The sequence below is a fragment of the Antechinus flavipes genome, chromosome 3, assembly GCF_016432865.1.
Source record: "Antechinus flavipes isolate AdamAnt ecotype Samford, QLD, Australia chromosome 3, AdamAnt_v2, whole genome shotgun sequence".
Taxonomy (NCBI): Eukaryota; Metazoa; Chordata; class Mammalia; order Dasyuromorphia; family Dasyuridae; genus Antechinus; species Antechinus flavipes.
This window is the reverse complement of record NC_067400.1, coordinates 216,519,992-216,542,186: the sequence shown is the minus strand read 5'-3', so window position 1 is coordinate 216,542,186 and position 22,195 is coordinate 216,519,992. Positions and strand designations below refer to the sequence as shown.

Sequence of the window (22,195 nt, the reverse complement as noted above, 5' to 3'; positions counted from 1 at the left end):
ACCAATTCCAATGAAAGTGAGGTTCAAGCTTTTACTGCTATCCCCCTCATTTCCCTTTACATTGTAAAAGTTCTTTCTTGCATACCTCTTTTGTGTGAGAAATTTTTCCCATTCTATCTCTTCCTTCCCTCTTCTCTCAATACATGCTACTTACTTATCTCTAGTTCTTGTTCTTGTTCTTCTTGTTGTTCTTGTTTTTCTTGTTCTTGTTCTTCTTGTTGTTCTTGTTCTTCTAGTTCTTCTCTCCTCTTCTTCTTTTTCCTCCTCCTCTTCCTTTTCCTACTTCTCCTATCTTTCTCCTCCATCTTCTCTTCCTCTTCTTTCTCCATTTCCTTGACCTCCTTTCCTTTTTGGAGATCATTTCAACATAATCAACTCACCTCCATGCCCTCTTTATGTTAATTCATTTTAGATATCTTAATAATGATAAAGTTCTTAGGAGATGCTTATATCATCTTCCTATACAGGAATGTAAACAATTGAACTTTATTGAAATCTTTGATTACTCATTCATATTTATCTTTTTATGCTTCTCTTGAATCTTATGTTTGAATTTCAGTTACAGGAATGCTTGAAAGCATTGCTCTATTTCATTAAATATCCATCCCCCCTCAATAATTATGCTTAGCTTTGCTGAGTCTATTATTCTTGATTGTAATCCTGGATCTTTTGTATTCCAGAATATTATATTACAAGTTTGGTTTTTATCCAGGAAAGGCCCTTCTTCCCCTGCAGCCATAAGTGCTACCATTCTCTTTGCCTTGGAAATGTGACAAGGCACTTTGAGTGTGTGTGTGTGTGTGTGTGTGTGTGTGTGTGTGTGTGTGTGTGACCAACTTCTCAGTGCTTCTCTTTGCCCTGGAACTGAGACCCAGAATTGTGTATGGGCAAAAGAGACGTGAATCAATGTCAACCATACCCAATGCCAACAAAGGGTCTTCTGTAATATCTGTCTCATCAGTTGTCTGACTTCCTTATCATGTCTTGGCAAAGGACTGAATTGCTGCTACTGCTGCTTTTGTGAGTTCCAGAAAGGTTTATGCCCCAGTGTCAAAACCCCTCATGTCAATCTTCTAAATTTTCTTAAGCTGGAAAAATGTCTTATTCTCAGTTTTTGTTGATTTAGTCATTCCAAAATATGAGTTGAGACGTTATTTTAGAGGTATTTAGAGGGAAATGTTGAGAGGATTCATTTAGGTTATTTCTAATCTGCAATCTCAGATTTCTGTTTAAATAAAACCTTTTTGTTTATTGTTGAGGACTGGATGTATAGTCTTTCCTTAGCCATCTCTCCAAGTTATTTTTAAAAGATTTTTCCTTCAATTTACCTGATATCTATAAAACATTTTAAAAATCACAACTGAATCATCCCAGATATGGAGTACAGAAGTCCATCAAATTAGACACTGAAAAGAAACTAAAGACCAATGAACTTTACTTAAATTATCTCACTCTACATTTGTCTTTGCTATTTTTGATGGCCCTACAGAAATGTGTGAGACATTTTGGCATTTATTTTAATGAGTGTGAAGTCATAAATATACTAAGGAAGTAATTAGCATTTTAACTTAGACAAAAATCATTCACCATATTTATATGATGTCCTATGACTTCTGACTGCCAGAATTCTGTAGTCTTTGACCCTAACAGATTTTTTAAAAATGGAAAAGGGCCCAGTGGCATCAGGAAACATAGTTGTTGCTACCAACAACCAAAATTGTCCATCCTCTTTTCATTATTCTGTGACTAAACTCTCATACAACTTATGGCACACCATAATATTTAAAATTTTCCTAGGAACCATAGTATTCAGAGCTAGAAGAAAAGGCATGCACATACATGCAGCAAAACACAGATGTATATGAAGTCACCTAAGTAACAAGACTCATAAGGGTTATTTCACATGGCTTCAAAGAGATCTCATCTGGTTCTTTTTACTTTCAAAAGATAAAACTTATTTGATAATACAGTTGACCAGATTAAAAACCAGGTTAGAGTCCTAGGCGCACCTTCCTTTTATTTACTTTTTTTGTATAACTAACAGATATTTCAGTGAATGGCGCAGTTTGGATGGAGACAGCTTTTCTTTCTTATTTCAAAATAGGAGGGGATGATTCTTCCCAGATTATCTCTTCTTTGAAACCAAAGTGAAAGAATCAGTTTGAACCATTTACATAAACTGTTATACCAGTTAGCAGTTTTGGCAGAACAGAGGATAATGTAGTCCTTAGAACTATTGGCTACAAATAGTATCTTACTGTCCTATTTATTATATCTATCTTCCTTCTTTCCTTCCTTCTTTCCTTTCTTCCTTCCTTCCTTTTTGACTACAACACTTGCCTTAGCTGCTGGAGTTGTCAATATGGCATGATCCCTGGATTAGGAGGCATAAGTTCAAATCTCTATTATTGGATACTTTTGGCAAGTCATAGAATTATAACCCAATTGTAAAACAGTTTCTTCATTTGTAAAATGAAGGGTTTGATAATTTCAAAGTTCCCTTCTAGTCCTCAGACTATTTATCTTAAGGTGACTTCAGTAAAGCACTGTGGTATTGTCAATAGAGCCAGCCTCACATCCATAAAGACTCAATTTTTATCTCTGTCACATGATGTTATCTGAAACTGGGCAAGTAATTTAATCCCTCACTAAAGTAGGCAACTATTAAAAGCTATAAGTTTCAGAGAAAGTGCTGACTAGTATTTTTTTTGGGGGGGTCAAAGGCAATTGGGGTGACTTGCCCAGTATCACATAGCTAGGAAATATTAAGGCCAGATTTGAACTGAGGGCCTTCTGACTTCAGGGCCAGTATCTCCTATACCATATAGCTGCTCCCTGATTGGAATTATTAAAAGGCATTTTCTTATCCGGGACTTCCTCATGCTACTGAAAACACAATTCAGTCCTTATTTCTTTCCAATGGATATCATACAGAAATCTTTATAATGTGCTGGTGCCTGATATAGTTAACATTATGCCACATACATATGAGAACATCTAGAAGACCTCATTATCAATCAAATTCTCTTTCATCTGTTCTAAACATCTCCCATGATGGTAGAAGACACAAACACAAACCTTCCAATTTTGTACCTGGTTTGATATTAAGCTTTAGAGGGTCAATATATAAACTTAACTCTGTTACATCTTTCAAAGAACATTGTGCAATTTAGATGTATCCATGGAAATACTTTATTAGACAAAAATCTTAATAATAGTAGTTTATTTTTAAAAAATTAGGTTGCTTTTTTATAGTTAACAAACAACAGGCACAATGAGATCTTGAACTCTTGTCTCCTTTCAGTCATTTGTTGGCCTGTGAAGATTTATTTGATATACAATAATGTTTGCAAAAGCTTTCTTGTTTTCATTTTCAAGGATGCATAACAGACATGTGTAGAATATGCTTATGGATGAAATTATGAATTTAACTTCAACACTTTAATTCAATATTTCCAAAGGCAACATAGTTTAGTAGATAGAGTGCTACATTCAGAATCAGAAAATCAAATCTTGACTGTGATATACAGTAGTTGTGTGATACTAGACAAAACCCTTATCCCTACTTATCCGGACAATTCCCTACTGAATTTACTGAATAATAGATTATATTTTTATTAATATTGTTAGAGAGTTTCCATAGTAATGGTTCCATAAGCTAAATTTATTATAAGTCCTCATAAGTCAACACCTGTTAAATACTTAAAATAGAGTCAGTGAACTTGGAATTGTTTAATTTGTTATCGTCCCACCTGTGTCATTAATTGTATGACTGAGCAAATCACTTAAACTCCCCAATTTCTGTATTGTTAAAATGGAAGTACTACTCTCACTACTTACTTCATAGGATTATGTTAACTCTATAAAAAATTTATGGAAATGTGACCTACTACAATGACAGAACCAAAGGAATTATGCTAGTTCATATGAGAAGATACAAAGACTCAGCTGTTGTCTGCTCTCAGGTGCTAATGAAGAGGCACATGTAGATATACCTCAATGGAAAAAGAAATTTCTGTCTTTCACAACATGCTCACCATCCTTAAAAAATCATACTAAGAGTACGATTCATTTATCAAGAGATGATAAATATGTATTATGAATTGGCTGACACAGTTTGAGCTTCAGTTGTTGCTTTTATTCTCACTGCCTCCTCCTCCCTTAGTCACTGCTGGAAATAATGGTTTCATTCATCATGGCCCACTAATAATTATAAAATATCCATACACACAACTGTTTATTTTTTAATTTTAGAATAATATGATCGATCTCTATTTTAAATTATTTCAGTAATCAAAAGAATATAAATTAATTTCTGGGTTTTCCATAAATATTTCTTTGGTAAACAGAAAAAAACTAAATTTATTTCCCAAATATAAACAAAATTAAATACTTATGACAAACAATAAATGTGTTAAAAAAAAAAAAAAAACTCCAGTAAAAGTACATTAAATGACTGGATGTTTATTTCCTTTCTGTCAAATAATATCCATGGTTGACATTGATTTTCCATTTAAAATTTATGATTGCTAAAGAAAAAAGAATGTAGTTAAATAAAGGAAGTTGAGCACATGTATGACCATGTCCGTGATTAAATGTTGCTACTTCATTTTTAATGTTTAATTAAGCCTATATTCCTTAAATAAGTACTATAAAATATAGTCAGACTTTCCACCTTTACATTTTTTAATAGTTCTTAATTCTTAGGAGAAAATAAAAATCTTTAATGTTGCTAAATAATTCTCAGTGAATATTTTTCTATTGTACAATAAAAAGCTGCATATAAATCTACATACATAAAACTAAACATAATCACTGACATTGAAATTCTCCAGAAAGATAATTAAGTATTTTGATAGACCCTTAAATTGATGTTCCAACTGACATAAAAATGGAAAAATTGAATCCTATATTCGATAAATGAGTGAGAATTTTAAAAGAAAATGAAAGACATAGGCCTTTAATAATGGCACTTTATTCTGGGAGCCAGCACTCCCTCAGAATTTTGCACACACTGTAACTTGAAGAAGTGTCAAGTTTAAAACATCCTCCCGTTTTGTAATGTCTAAGGAACTATTAGAGGCTATTTTCCCCTTTCTCATTCTGTAACAACCTTCACCCAGCTGTCCATGATTATTGTAAGAACAGTATAAGTTAACTAGAAAAATCTCCTGACTGTCAGCTTGTCACTGAATAAGCTCCTGAAGCTAATATGTCATCTGTAGTGAAGAATGAAGGAGGAGGATATAAAGAATCTTAAGGTTACTGACTTACTTTTAAGACTGTGTTATGGATTCTTAGTTTCTGTGTCCCCAAATTCTGTTTGTAGTCTAAAGCATTTGTGTTCCAGCCTGACCTAATCTTTAGAAGTTGAATGTGCTCAGTATGGATAAAGTGATGGAGCACTCACTTCCTGTTCACTAGGGTCCACTGGCTCTGAAGGAAGAGAAGCTTGGTTCATATTCTGTACCTGATACTTTTATTCCCTATGTGACTTTGAACAAGTCATGTATCTTCTTGGGATAATTAGAGAGTTCGACTAAATTGGTTCATTTCAGTTTTAGATCTAGGCTTCTATTTATTCATGTTTGCTAAACTTGTACTGAGGGTTACAATAAACTGTCAAAAGAAATTTTATATACACATGTGCACTTGTACAGAAACACACATATATACCTACCTGTGCATTCATTTTCCAAACAACCTGCAAATGAAATAAAGTCCAAACTCAAGCTGGGATTTAAAATTGTCAGAGATCAAGCTCAGTCTACCTCATTAGCCATTCATCTAGAAATCCCTTTCTGTGCTTCAGCCAAACAGGCCTACTTATTATTTTTGAAACATGTCTTGTCTTTTCCAATACCTTTGCCTTTTCTCACACTAAATATGCTACCAATAATTCCTTCTCTATCCCACATCCCTGTTTGTGCCACATCTTTTCCTAGCCAGTAGCTAGTTCAAGTGATATAGTTCAATAAGCATTTCCCAGAGCCAGCCACCATACTAGGTGTTAAGGAAGTAAAGACAAAGAAAAAATCATCTTTCAAGGAGTTTACATTCTGTGGAAAGAGAAAGATCAGGGTAGAGAAGATAGTGAAACAACATACACACAAATAAATAAATATAATTGTGTGTGGGGATATCAGACCTATGACCTTCATTGATGTAAGAAATTCCCAAGGAGAAATTTTCTCTATTTCTCTGCAATTTATTTTTAGAGAATTGCTTGAGCTAATGAGACTTGCTCAGGGTCATACAGCTGGGATGTATCAGTATAACAAATCCAGATTTTCCTTTCTGATCCTCAAACACAAAATGTATGCAAAGTAAGCTAGTTGGGGGTAGTGGTGGCAAGAAGGCATTGACTTGAGCTGTGGAGAAGATGAGAAACATTTTGTGGGAGCCAGTCCTTGAGATTTACTTTGAAAAAAAGCTGGGAATTCCAAAATTGAAGCTAAAGAGGAAGATTGTTTCAGGAATAAGGAACAGTCTTTGCATAAAATGTCATGAATAGTAAACAGCTGAAAGTCCAATTGGAATGGAACATTGGTTTATTGGTGACTGGCAGGGAAAGGCAGGATGATGTGAACTCAGTTTAAAAAGTTAATTTAGAGCTATATAAGTATTTAAAATTATGCACAAAGGAGTTTTTATTTTATTATAGAACAAAAGGGAGCTTGCCCTGAAGTTGTTTGAGCTGGGAGTGATGTGGTCATATCCATTTCACAGCTATGTGGAAGATAGATTAAAGCAGTGGTTCTCAAACTATGGTCTGGAGCAGTGGTTCTCAAACTCTTTTTCTCAGTATTTTACAGTATTAACAACTATTGAGAATATGTCCAAAGAGTTTTTGTTTATATGGGTTACATAATAGATATTTATCATAAATAGAAAAAAAATTAATTTTGAATTTGTAGACCCTCTGAAAGGATTTCAGAGACTCTCCAGGATTCACTGCAACACACTTTGAGAACCACTGGTCTAGAGAATCCTGGGGATCTCTGAAACCCTTTTAGAGGGTCTACAAATTCAAAAATAGTTTTTATTTCCAGTGTGGCAAATATCTATAAATATAATCCAGATAAACAAAAACACTTTGGAGAGATCCTCAATAATTTTTAATGAGATAAAGATACTGAAAACAAAAGTTTGAGAACCATGGATTAAAGAGTGGAGGCACCATTATTACAGAGACATTTAGAAGTCTGTTACTTTTGTAGTTCATGGAAGAAGTGAGAGACTGTGGTAGAGTGATGATCATGTAAATGGACAGGAGCAATATGAGAGATGTTGTGGGATAAAATTTATATAATCTGGCAACTGGTTAGATATAAAGGAGGTAAGGGGAGTGAAGGATTTGGAATGACTCCTAAGTTATATAGGGTAACTGGATTTTCATGTCTTTCTAACACTCAATGAAACATTTCCTTTGATAACATTCAGTTCCTCAAAGAATGCCAGTCCATAGATATATAAAGATGAAACTGGAAAAAAATGATGTCCCATAATCTGTTATGATATTGACAAATCTCTTTTCTGTGAACATTAAGAATGTCAGTGTTCAAGAGCAGCTAGATGGCACAGTAGATAAAGCTCTAGCCCTGAAGTCAGGAGGACTTGATTTCAAATGTGGCCTCATATACTTAATACTTACTAGCTGTGTGACTCTAGGCAAGTCACTTAACCTTAATTGCCTCACAAAAAAGAAGAAGAAGAAATTTCAGGGCTCCTAGAAATAGTTCTATTAGATGCCATTTTGCCTCAGTTAAAAAAAAAAAAAAAAAAAAAAAAAACAGTTCTTTTCCTTACTGAACATTTAATTTGTTCAAAGTTGTGCTTGTTAAATGCTTCTTGCTACAACTCAGAAAAATAATAGTTTTGAAATGACACCAGAAATAGAAGCTTTTTTTTTTGTGTGTTACACAATTGTATGCAATTTTATATAAGCTTTTCCAATAAAGTTGATTGCAGATCTACACTCAGTTCTTAAAAGCTATCTCAGTAGAAAGCAAGCCCTGGCAAGTTTTATTACATTGAAAAAATAAAAAAAATTAGGTTGGTCATATATATCATTTCTGTTATCTGAAAACCAATCTAGCTAAATGCAGAAATACTTGTCACTCAGTTGTCTATTCATTGTTGAATTGTTTAACTCCAGAAACTTTTCAAGATCATTTTCTTGGTTGGAGAGACATGATGAATTCTCTAAATCAATGAAAGGAGTGTTCATGCCAACAAATTCACAGATCTTTACCTTGGTGGCTATGTGAAAATATGAGATTATAGTAATTTCATGGCCAAATATTTTTTGTCTTATTTATTGGGAGTCCATAAGAAATATATGGCATATGGTAGCAATGATAATTACTCACTGTAATTTGATTATGTCTACTTTTCATTTTTTAAAGATTATACCATCTGTTTTTATCTTTTTTTTTTTTTTTTTTTTTTGCAGGCACATCTATTTGGAAAGCTTTTTTCTTTACACCAAAGTTCAAACCAGATGATTCTAATGGCTGTTTTCCAACCCATGTATGCTTTTGCAATGGGCATTATGTCACTCGTCATAATCCACCCCTACTCTTTGATATCTCCAAAGACCCAAAGGAGAGACATCCATTAACTTCAAAAACCGAAAATCATTTTCATGAAATTCTAAGAGTCATGCAAGAAGCAGCAGACAACCATACGAAGACACTCAGTGTGGTTCCCAATCAGTTATCCTGGGGGAACCTTCTTTGGAAACCCTGGCTTCAGTTGTGTTGTTCCTCTTCTTATCTTTCCTGTCATTGTGATCGGGAAACAAAAGGTAGGGGTAAAGGTGTCAGACTGTAATAAGACAAATAAAAACTCTTTCCTGGATGAATAATCTTTATTTGAAAATTCAAAACTTGGAATTCTGTTAATTATCCCAATTGTAGTTAACAAGGCGTGGCCAACACAATCATTGTACTCCCCTGGATACACTTGGCATGGTGTACTTTCTGTGACCTGAAGGACTAATTATAGGATGCATACTAATACAAAGAAAACTTTAGGGTTTGCTCTGTTGAGAAGGATGAACAATGGACTTAACTTGTAGGACCAAGATGGCTGAGTTGGTTGGTAGACTGGATTGAGAAATGTGGGGATAAAGAAGGAATCTGAATAAATCTATGTATGATTTGTGCAGATAATTGGGCTCTACAAAAGCTCCAAAGAGAATCTTCTTTTGTTTTTGAACTTTTTAAGTCATCTATCTATTCCTTGACTTGGAGTTGGACAGAAGACCTCGCAGTGACACCCATGACTGACAGATTTTTGCATTAAGGAAGAAAATGTGAATCAAGAAAGAAATTGCTCATAAAACATTTTTTTTTTTTAAATAACACTTACAACTTGTATAAAGAATACCACTTGTACCAATGGTAAATAATGTAACTTTTCACATCATGAATGAAAATTGTTATTCATAAGTGTTTATTGAACATGCTAAGTGTAAGGTACAAGTGATTTTAAAGCCAACTTCAGTACTCCAGAAAGTTAACAGATGCAAATGTGTACAGTAGAAAGTTGCTAGGAAGTACAAATTCATTAGTTTGCTCTATGTTTCACAGGAGAGCCATGCCATAGAACTGACTTATAGATAAGGCCACCTTTAATAAGATTTATTTGGTACTTCATTAGCTTATTCCCCCGACTAACCCACCTTATACAGAATTCTACTCTGAGGTTCATAGTGATATTCTAATATAATTCCTATTGCAATGAAAAATTGAAAGGTTAAAAAAAAGAAGGGAGTGTTGGGGGAAGGTACTCACTCAATATACAGACTTCCAATATGATTCAGTATTTTACTTTATGGAAGCTTGTTGAATTATTTTGTAATCTTGCAGTGAGATAGTTAAATTTGTACCACTATTAAACTTTCTGTTTGTCTTCTATTAATGTGTTAGTGATGGAAGCAATTACTTTGGTCCCCAGTGACCAGAATGGCCCTGGGCAAGGCCTTTTGCTTCTAATCTCTTTTGAGAGCCAGGACTAAGAGAACATCTTGGCCTTGCTTTCCTATCCCCCAAGTCATAGTCACACAAAATAGATCCTCAATCTTGACTAATTCATCTTGATCTGGGAAAGATTGTACTTCTTATTTCCACTCTGATAGTAAGTGAAATATTCGGTGGAATTTGAAAGACATTTTCCACTTCTCTTATTCTGCTACCCTTTAGGGAAAACAATTTTTTCCATAGAAAGAAAGAATTAAACATTCCTTTGGGGGACAAGGGGAATCTTTGAAACAAGGCCAAAGGAAGTGACTTTTGTATATTGGCTTATTTAACTGTCAATTCCCTATATAGTCTTTCTAAGAAATTTCTGTAACCCATTAGAGCAAGTTTTTTTTTTTTAATTCTGTATCTTTCTAATTCAATTTTACTGTCCAGTCCTGCAATAATAATTGATATTTTCTCTTTCAAGATTTTTTAAATGTGTAATTTGTGCCCTTTGTTTAAATACTTGTTCCAGTCCCCTCATCTACCATTCCAACTGAAGACTCCCTTGTAACATAGAAAAATGGTTAAGCAAAAAATGATAACATCTGGGAGTGGATGCAATGAAATCCTGTCCTCATAGTTCTCTGCCTCTCTGCCATGAGCAGGGAAATAGGTTTCATTATCTCTTCTGGACCATTATTATTTTTTAAGTTACTCAGCTTTCAGTTTCCTTTTAGTGATTTTTTTTTTCACTTACATTATTGTATCATTCTGTATAAAGTCCTTTTAGTTCTGCTTACTTTACTCTGAATCAGTTCATATAAACCTTCCCATGTTTCTCAAGAGTTTTTCATATTCATCTTGGTACAATAATATTTTGTTGTACCCATATCACACAATTTGTTTAGCCATTTTCCTTGGAAACCACTTTCAGTTTTGTACCACCACAAAATGTACTACTATGAATATTTTTGTATATACTGGGCCTTTATTTCTGTCTTTGATCTTCTTGGGGTATATCCCCAGGATTAGCATCACTGAGTCAAAAGGTATGAACAGATTGATTACTTTTCTTGAATAATTCTAATTTACAGTCCTGGACAATTCAATCAATTCATGGCTCCATCAACAGAGTATCAAGATGACTGTTTTGCCATAGGCATTAATTATTTTCAGTTTTTTTTTTTTTGCCACTTTTGCAAATTAAAATAAAGCTGTTTTAATTCTCATTTCTCTTATTAATGATTTGGAACTTGCCTTTATATGGCCATTAACAATTTATAATTGTTTATTTAAAAACTGTTCATATCCTTTGACTACTTATTTATTGGGGAATGATTCATGGTGTTATATATCTATGTTGAATCCCTATATGTTTGGACTATCAGACTATTTCTTAGTGATACTTGATGCAAAATTCTTCCCCCCTACTTGACAGTTTCTCTTATTCTGGCTGCATTGATTTGTTTGTGGAAAATCTTTTTAGTTCTAGGTATTTAAAATTGTCCATTTTGTCTTTTATGATTACCTCTAGCCTGTGTTTGTTATTCTTCTTGTATTTATAATTGTGAAAGTTATCTCCTTCCATTTTTCTCTAATTTTTTTTTTAATGCTGTGATGTTTTATATTTAGTCTTGTATCCATTTGGAATTTATTGAGCTGTATGGTATAAGATTCTGGTGTATACCTAAGTTCTGCCAAACTGCTTTCCAATTTTCTCTCTGAGAGATTTTGGAAGTTTTAAATTAACCACTATTTTAAAAAACCATCGCTTTCTTATTATTACAGAAACTAGTTAAAACTCTGCTTATTGTATTAGAGAATGTGCTTATTGTATTAGAGAATGTATTAGCATGTTATTTATGTATCAGATTGGCAACTGATACAAGTATTCAAAAGCTTACTTAAATAGTGGAAAGAATATTGGACTTGGAGTCAGGGACCTGGAGGCAGCTAGGATTAATATTGGAGTTAGAGTAAGGAAGACTTGAGTTCAAATCCTGTCTTGGACACATACTGGCTGTGTGACTATGGACAAGTAAACTTCTCTCAGCCTCAGTTTCCTCATCTGTAAAATGGGGTTAGACTCTGTGGCTCTCTTCCAGCTCTAAGTTTATGATCCTATAACCTGAGTATAAATCATGACTCTTACAAATTGCTTGTATGTCCTTGGACAAGTCAATTAACTTCAAATTTTCCTCCTCCTTAAAATGAGTATATTGTACTAGGTTATCTCTAAGGTCCCTTCCAGTTTTAAATTCCTTGATACTAACAACAAAAATTCCTTGCTATAACTTTGATCCTAATATAATTCAAATTTTTAGAAAATATTATATGACATGGGAACATATGTTATAGAACTAAACCTAAGAAAGCTATTGTTGCTGATTTTATATATAAAAATTTGCTTATATTATACATTATTGTTTAACCTATAAAATGTCATCAGCTCTAAAAATCTTAGGTAAAAGAATTTGAAAGTGTTTGCTTTGAAATAATTAACAATTACTATTAATTACATTTTAGGTTATTTAAAAGTCAAGTTTGTGAATAATAACCATAATTGTGATAATTTTGAAACTATGTGCCAACATTCTGTTTGCATGATGAGACAGAAAAAAAAAATGTGGATGTTTATTATGTCAAAGCAAGATCAAGAAAAATTCCTTAGAGAAATAGTTAACTTTTGCAGTGCTGTGTAGCATGATTATTTGGTTACAAAGTAAGCCCTCTGTATCTTCTTTATATTAATGTAGCTTCTTGTTGAATGAATTTGGAGATTTAAAACAAAATTGACTAAGCTTTCTAAAAACTTATACTTGTCAAGATGTTAAAACCTAAACTACATTCATTCACATTTAGATAGCTCTCATTTTTACCAGATCAGTAAGGTTTTAGGGAAAGGAAGATTGATGATTTCATGTGCCCATGAGGATAATAAGAGTTAAATTAAGGAAACACAGCTTTCCAAATTTCCCTAAAGGTCATATACACAGAAAGTGTCCAGGGAAGGTATATGATATATGATCCATATCTGAATAATATTTTCTTCAAAAGCAACTATCAAATTAAAATTTTTCTACTTGGATTATATTATTTAATGCAGATAGAGATGTAAATGATATATTTCCTTTACCTTTGAAAATAATACAACTTGATAGAGTTATTTCAGACTGTCATAGTTCAGAGCAGAAAAGTTTTCAGAGTTTGAGAAGCAGGACAAAAAAAACACATTACTTCCCTCCCCTCCCCCATCCCCACCACCATATTGGCTTCAAACTGAGACCCAGAATCCACCTGCAAGTTTATAAATAAAATTCCAAATTAGAGAGAGGCCAGATCATCTTCTTTATACAAGAGAACACCATTAGGACCAGGAAAAACAATAATTCAACCTTAGAATACGGTCTAAAAAGATGAAGAGTGACAGATAGTGGTGAGAACAGGTTAATTAATAGCCACTATAATGTAAGTTACAGAATATATATGATGAGAAACAGATTTAGGATCATAGGATAACAGCTCTGGGAGAGATCTTAGATGGTCTCCTCTCTCATTTTACAGATGAAAAAAACAGACTTGAGAGATAAAATGGCTTGCCTTTATTTTGGACAGCCTAATTTCTAGGATAGATTTTAAAAGAGAAGGATTTTAGCTAGAGAAGACCAAAAGAAGAAAGGTTCCCAGACCATCTAGAATGAAAATATAGGACTTGGAATCTAAAGAATGTTATTACAGTCCTTGTTCTTCCACTTACTACCTATGTGACCTTGTGCCCTTAGGCCTCAGTTTTCTCATCTGTAAAATTAGTGGGTTTGACTAGATGGTCTCTAAGGTTCCTTCTGGCTCTTATAAGTATTATCTCATGACCCTATCTAACTCAAAGGAGGATGAATTTCAAGAAAAGAGCCCAGGAGTCAGGAAGTGAGTAATGGGATTGTGTGTTGGTTATACACCAAGGTGACTGCACACCCTAACCTATCATCATATTTGCCTTCTTCCAACTGACCACTTTTGTGTTGATAGAGCTACCTCTAGTGATCATTATTTAGTAACATGTCTTTGTTTAATGGATTTTGAATAAAGTGATTTTAATTTATCAGTATTGAACTGTGTCGAATATTTTCTTGGGTAAAGATTTCAACAAAGTAGCAACTTTCCTAATTATGATGCTGGCTGGCTGGAAGCCCCAATGTATTCCTGTAAAAACAAACAAACAACAACAAAACTGTCATGTGGCTATTTATCAGCTTTTAAATATGAACATAATGGGACACTCACATAACATTCCCTCAAACCGGTTGTAAAACTAATTAGATCCCAAAGATCCTAAACTATTTCATTTCCCTTGCCATTTTTCAATCTCACAGTGATGTCTATGACAGTAAGAACTAGTTTCATATAAATCTTTTTTGTGTTTGTTTCATGGTATTCTTAAGATCAAAGATGTTGATCTAGAAGGGAAATTGAAAGTTATTTACCCCAAGCGCCTCATTTTACAGCCCAGAGAGAATAAATGTCTTAACCAAGGTGGGATTTGAACCCAGCACCTCTGAATCTAGTCATTCCATTATAAAATAATATATAATATATAATCCTAGTTTTGTTGCCCAGAAAGCAATGTAACAAAAACTAAGAGGAAAATATTCAGGCTTGTCAAATAGCCTGATTTGACAATTGGATCTGACAATTCAGGATTCTCCTATAATACTGAAGAGAGCAGTTTCTGTCCGATGGTGAAATAGAGAGTCAAATTTCAAGGAACTGAGACATGCGTGGAAGGAGGAGATAGGAAAGTACCTGGTATAAATTGTTTGGCTTGGTATTCTTATTGGCAGAACTAGAATTTAAACCCTAAAAATAAATACAGCCTTCATCCTTTTTTTTGGCAGGAAGCAAATTTTATTATCCTGATGAATATAAATTTTTGTTTCCAGGATTTGTGATTTCATTGGTATCTTCTGTCAAGTAAATTCTCCCTACCAATGCTTGTTCCACACCTTCTAGTCTCAGTTATTGATTATCTCAGGTAATAAGAGGTTAGGTGATTTGACTGAGGTCACATAGCTATTATGTGTGGGTGATCTTCTTGATTCTGAGTCTGGTCTCTGCTTTTCTAGACTTCTAAGTTACTCAACAAAATAAATGATGTTGGGAAGAAAATTTTTGGTGGAATTAGCAGGGGAAAGTAGACACACCTTTCTCATTTAAATCCTTTTGCCTCAGATAATTTCTTCCACATTTCTCTCTCTTGCTACTACCTATGCCCTAAGAAGAGTGCTCCTAGATGTCACAGTTTGCTGGAGCTGGAGTCAGAAAGATCCATTGTCTTGCATTCGAATCTAATGCCAGACATCTGCTAGCTATGTGATCCTGGACAAATTACTAAAACCTTGTTTACCTCGGCTTTCTCATTTGTAAAATGAGCTGGTGAGGGAAATGTCAAACCACTCCAGTATTTTGCCAAGAAAACCCCAAACGGAGTCACAAAGACTTTTGGACATGACTGAAAATGACTGAACAACAACAACAAATCATAAGAAAACTGTTGTTTTCAATTTTTGGATAGAGTGTGGACAAAAAGATATAATGTTTTGTTTCTTTTTAAAATTTTAATATTTTATTTTTTTCAAATTACATGCAAAACAATATTTAAACTCCATTTAATTTACATTTTTGAGTTCCAAATTGCTAGAAACCGGGTATAAAAGACTCTCCTATACCTTGGTGCCTACGGGCACCCCAGGAAACAAAGAAGCCAAGAAGAACATGACTACCTGTGCATAGACTCTGATACGGTTAGCTAACAAACAACACATCCTAATTCCTGAGATAAGATAATGTGTGTCCCAGGAAATTGGCCTTATCAGCCCAGGAACTAGATAACAATTATGCCCCAGGATGTCAGCCACACATGTGGTGTGACATTCTTCTCTTTACATTGCAACCCCCACCCAGAAATCATATATAACTAAGACCCTCTTCATTCAATAAACTGAGACCTTGCTCCACCTCAACTCGTCTCCCTCCTCATTTCTAACCCCATTCCTTTACAGGCATTAGCCTTACAGGCAATGTCCACCTCGAGACCCACACTTTGATGACCTGCTGGATGGGTCATTTGGTGCCCAAATGTGGGGCCCCGAGGCTGGACATCTGCTGGACATCAGATTAGGAAGAAGCCCATTCGTCCGGACCCGCTACGAGACCACTCCACGGAGAGCCCGCTCCACGGAGAGCCTGCAGCTGAAAAGTGAGTAATCATCTGCCGCATTCATGGGGACTAACTTACTTAAAGAACAGGCCTTTATTAAGGACCTTAAGAGTAGCCTTAGAGAAAGAGGAGTAAAAATTAAGAAAAAGGATCTTGTTCGGTTTTTCCTTTTCATTGATGATGTCTGTCCCTGGTTTATTGTCAACGGCCCTGAAATCCACCCTGCTAAGTGGCAAAAGGTGGGACGGGATCTTAATAACAAGTTGAAAACTGAAGGGCCTGAATCCGTACCCATTCATGTTCTTTCCTATTGGAATCTGATCAATGACATTGTAGAATGTGCCTCCCTTGATGGGGGTACACGACAGTTACTCATTTCTGCAGAGTCCTGTCTCCGCCCTTTGTCCCGTGCGGCATCCATCCAGTCTCTCCAAAAAACAGGGAAGCCGTCTTCACGACCTCCGTCAGGGATCATTGAGATCCCTCCCGACAAGTCTATCTACCCCCCACTTCCCAAAGAATGGACTCCCCCCGTAGAAAGCAATCTCACATACCCCGTCTTCCCCGCCGCCGAACCTAAACTCCCTGTGAAAAATGAAAGTGAAACTCAGGATGCCCTTAGCGCCTCAGACGTTGCTGAATTAGAAAGCGAGGCCGCAGGGTATATTCCATCTCCTCACAGCTTGCCCTTTCTTACCGCCCCGATACTTAACCCCCCTGTCGCCCCGGTCATTGACCTCACCACAGCTAAGCAAGACTTAACTGAAAAAGTAAAAAACCTTCGAGAAGTTCTAGACTTACAAACTCAATATCTACAAATAACGAACGAACTCTCGGCATTACAACAATTTTTACAAAGAACTCTCTCCCTCCCTGTGTCAGGGTATCAGGAACAATTACCCAAAGCGGTGAGACCCTTGAAAAATAAGAGAACCCCTCCCCCCCACTCACAAAAATTAAAAACCCCGCCCCTGCACAGCTTGCTTTCCCTGTGTTAAGAAGCCAGAAAACTTTAGTGGCACCAAAAGAGACAGAGGAGGAAGGTGGGGATGAAGGGAAGGTGGAAACCTCAGGGGGAGAAGAAGGAGTAATAGAAGGTAGCATCAGGATAGTGAAGCAGAAATTGACGTAGGGGAAGGTGGTAAATTTAAAAGCACAAAGTTCAAAAGCATAAAAGATTTACATTCAGCAGTGAAAGCTTATGGCCCTAATGCCCCTTTTACCTTGTCTGCTCTTGAAGCAATCAGACAAGGAGGGTATTTATTACCCGGGGAGTGGACAAGAGTGGTTCAGGCAGCCCTATCTAGAGGACAGTTTCTCTCCTGAAAGCCGACTTTTTTGATAGATGCGAAGCGGCTCAAAAAAATAACCTCAGGACCACTTCCACAAAGTCGTGGACATTTGATAAGATAGCGGGCCAAGGCAAATATGCTGCTGAATCTAAAAAACGGCACCTGCCCTTAGGACTTTTAGCACAAACGGCCGCCGCCGCTACCAGTGCTTGGAGGGCCCTCCCTACAACAGGGTCACCCTTTGCGCCCCTAAATAAAGTCTTGCAAGGAAACCAAGAAGACTTTTCTGAATTTGTTAGTAGATTGCTTGAAACTGCTGAACGGACATTGGGAGCGAAAGCAGCCAATGATCAAATTGTTAAGAGATTGGCCTATGAGAATGCTAATGCACCCTGCCAAGCCGCGCTTCCCGGTCAGTGGAGGGAAAAAACCTTAAATGATATGATTAAGCTCTGTAGAGATATTGACCCTGCCTCTACAAAAATGTCTCAGGCAGTTCACTTAGCTATCGGCGCCGCGCTTCAAAATCCCGGGGCTGCTAGAACATGCTTCAAATGTGGCATGGAAGGACACTTTGCTAAACAATGTCCAACAAGCCTCGCCGCTAATCCTGCCCATCGCGCGGCCCCTACTACCCCTTGCCCCAAGTGCAAAAAAGGCTTTCACTGGGGCAATACTTGCCGATCCACACATGACGTGGCCGGGAATCCTATTCCCCCTCCTTCGGGAAACGGCAAGCGGGGTCAACCCCGGACCCCTCAAGGATCTGCACAGCCAGCCACGGCTATACCGGGCAACTGCAGGGAGCGCAGGGGTGGACCTGTGTGCCACCGCCCACACAATATTAAAACCTGAGGAGGGTCCTCAGCCCATCCCCATGGGCATCTATGGCCCCCCACCCCCTAACTCCTTTTTTCTTATCATTGGCCGCGCCTCCTCCACCCTTCAGGGGGTAATCATACACCCCACACTGGTCGACAATGATTATGAAGGAGAAATTAAGATCATTGCTTCAGCTGCCAATAGCACCATTGATATTCAACCCAATCAGCGCTTAGCCCAAGCCTTGCCCCTCCCTCTTGACACCACTTTTCCCGCACTATCTGACCAAAGAGGAAGGTCTACCCCTGGATCCTCAGATATTTACTGGGCTCAAGCCCTATCTCAAGAGCGCCCCACACTGACGCTTAAGATTCAGGGACGTTCTTTTTCAGGACTTTTAGATTCAGGGGCCGACTCAACCGTTATATCCACCACCCACTGGCCCTCAGCCTGGCCTCTGCAGCCATCGCTTACTCATCTGCAAGGCATAGGCCAAACCTCCAATGTTATTCAGTGTTCCCAGCTACTGCACTGGGAAGATATTGAGGGCAATAAAGGAACGGTCCGTCCCTTTGTAGTCCCCAACCTCCCAATTAATCTCTGGGGGAGAGATATACTCTCACAAATGGGGGTTATCATGTGCAGCCCTAACTCTGTCGTCACTAAGCAAATACTTGCCCAAGGCTTTCTCCCTCAACAAGGGTTGGGTAAATATAATCAAGGCAACACCCAGCCATTACATTTACAACCCAAATTTGGGCGTGCTGGCCTCGGCTTCCCGCACCATTTTTCATAAGGGCCACTGGTCCCCCTGCCCTCCAGGCAGACAAAATCTCGTGGAAATCTGACAGCCCCGTCTGGGTTGACCAGTGGCCCCTTTCTAAGGAAAAACTTGAGGCTGCTTTAAAACTAGTTCAAGAACAACTTACTGCGGGACACATTGTACCCTCCACCTCCCCATGGAATACACCCATTTTTGTTATTAAAAAGAGGTCAGGTATCTGGAGGCTTCTCCACGACTTAAGGGCTGTCAATAAAACCATGATCCCTATGGGCGCCCTGCAACCAGGGCTACCCGCCCCCATAGCTATTCCTGCCGGTTTCCATAAAATTGTTATTGACCTCAAAGATTGTTTCTTTTCCATACCTTTGCACCCTGAGGATTCTAAACGCTTTGCCTTCACTATCCCTATCACCAATTGCATAGGACCTTCCCAGCGGTTCCAGTGGAAAGTCCTCCCCAGGGCATGACCAACAGCCCCACCCTTTGTCAAAAGTATGTGGCTCAAACCATTGACGCTTTCCGGCTTCGATACCCTCACTTGTATATAATCCATTACATGGATGACATTCTCCTTGCTGGCCCCTCGGAGCAGGAGTTGTCCATTATTTCTCAGAACTTAATTTCAGCCCTAGGAGCCAGGGGCCTCCATATTTCTCCTGAAAAAGTTCAATTTCCCTCCCCTCATTTTTTTCTTGGTTTTGAACTACAGTCTAACGGAGTCACCACCCAAAAAGCTCAGATTCGTACTGACAATCTTTGCACACTCCATGATTTCCAAAAATTATTGGGGGATATAAACTGGTTACGACCCTACCTGAAACTCACCACAGGAGACCTAAAACCCCTATTTGACATTTTAAAGGGCAATTCTGACCCTACATCATTCAGACATCTGACACAAGAAGGGAAAATCGCGCTAAAAAAGGTAGAAAAGGCTATTGACAATCAGAAAATTGGCTATTTCAACCCACAAGACCCACTCTGGCTCCTTTTATTTCCCACCACTCTTTCCCCCACGGGCTTGTTATGGAAAAAATGTCCTCTATACTGGGTCCATGGCCCTGCTACACCCAACAAAATTCTCCCCACCTATCCCCAATTAACTGCAGACCTCATGAAAGAAGGACGAATCCTCTCCATAAAGATCTTCGGGAAAGAGCCCGATCATATCGCCTGCCCATATACAACAACACAGATACAATGGCTTCAACAAAAGAGTGATGACTGGGCGACGGCTTCCATTTCCTTCATGGGAACTATCTCCAATCACTTCCCTTCAGACAAGCTTATTCAATTTCTCAAACACACTCCCATGGTTTTCCCCCACATTACTAGGACTTCTCCACTCAAGAATGCTCACCTTATATTCACTGATGGGTCCTCCACAGGTAAAGCAGCGGTTAAAGCAGATGGAAAACTTACGTCTTTTCAAACCCCTTATGCCTCAGCCCAATTGGTAAAGCTCTCTGCGGTCATTTGGGCTTTTGAAAGATTTACGGGTCCCCTGAATATTTACACTGATAGTGCCTATATTGCCAACTCTATCCCTTTACTTGAAACTGTCCCTTACATCAAGCCCTCCACCAACGCCTCTCCTTTATTTTCACAAATCCAAATGCTCATCCTTGATCGAACAGAACCCTTTTTTTCGGTCATATCAGGGCTCATTCTGACCTTCCAGGCCCTCTCGCTGAAGGTAATAATGCTGTTGATCAAGCGACCAGGGATGCCACTATCGCAGCAGCTATGACCCCTGTGCCTCCTGTGGCTGCGGCCATTAAGGCCCATGAGTTACACCATCTCAATGCACAGACTCTCCGCCTACAATATGGCATAACTAGAGAACAAGCGAGACAGATTGTTAAGCAATGCCCTGGCTGCTTGGTGCACCTACCAGAACCCCATCTGGGAGTCAACCCCCGTGGTCTCATCCCCGGAGAATTGTGGCAAATGGATGTGACTCATTTTTCCCCCTTTGGTAATCTCAAGTACATCCATGTCTCTATCGACACATTTAGCGGGTTCATCTTCGCCTCCCTACAGACGGGAGAATCCTCTAAAAATGTCATCTGCCACCTCATATCGGCTTTCGCTGTCATCCCAAGGCCCAAAGTTATTAAAACTGATAATGGCCCCGGATATATCAGCACTTCCTTTAAACAATTCTGTGCCCACCTAGGCATCAAACACGTTACAGGTATCCCCTACAATCCTCAGGGGCAGGGAATTGTCAAAAGGGCCCACCAAACTCTAAAAAGAACGATTTCTAAATTACAATCTGGTACACAGATGCTTTATACCCGCTCTGGCATTCCAAGACATTGTTGAACCATGCCCTTTTCGTCCTGAATTTCCTCACCCTTGACTCGGAGGGGAAGTCTGCGGCAGATCGCCTTTGGCATCCCTCCACCGCTGACACATATGCACAGGCAAAATGGTCCTGACCCTGTCCTCATTTGGGGTAAAGGACATGCTTGTGTGTATGACTCCCAAGTTCAAAATGCTAGATGGCTCCCAGAACGCCTAATAAAACCCTTTAATTCACCCAGGGACCCCTCCTGAGGTTATGTTTCTCCTCTGCTCTTTTTCAGATGACTCCGGTTTGCGCCCTGCTGATCCCCCTCCTGGCCTGGGACATAGTTCGAATTGCCACAGCACAATATACCATCATGAACTATACTTGGACAGTCAGTAATGGCACAGGTGATGTTATTTGGAGTACGTCTAAACTCACACACGAGGTCTGGTGGCCCATATTATATCCAGACCTTTGTAAACTAGCCCTGGGGGCTCCAGCCAATTGGGACTTAGAAAGTTATTATGACCAACATAAGGCCCCCTCCTCTCCCTCCTCTCCGGGGAGACTTGGTCTTGACCCATGGGGAGGCTGTGGTGCGCATAGCAGGAGAAGCATGTTGAGAATGATCACCTTCTATGTCTGCCCCGGTTTTCACAGAGACCGTTCTTGGAATTCAAAATGCGGTGGCTTATCTGATTATTACTGCCGTAGTTGGGGGTGTGAAACAACAGGAGATACTCATTGGAGTCCCTCTTCCTCGTGGGATTTTATTACTGTAAATGCTAACTATACGCACCACAAACCGTGAAGTGC

At 37.9% G+C, this 22,195-nt stretch overlaps 1 protein-coding gene across 2 annotated transcripts in view; it reads left to right on the top strand.

The window, feature by feature from the left end:
- STS (steroid sulfatase) overlaps nucleotides 1-14,076 on the top strand; it is a 183,622-nt gene extending 169,546 nt beyond the window's left edge. For both annotated transcript variants that reach the window (XM_051984565.1, XM_051984566.1), the window contains one exon: nucleotides 8,456-14,076. In XM_051984565.1, the coding sequence (XP_051840525.1) occupies nucleotides 8,456-8,835 (380 nt within the window). In that variant the 3' untranslated portion in view covers nucleotides 8,836-14,076. The remainder of the gene's footprint in view (nucleotides 1-8,455) is intronic.
- The last annotated feature ends 8,119 nt before the right edge of the window (nucleotides 14,077-22,195 follow it).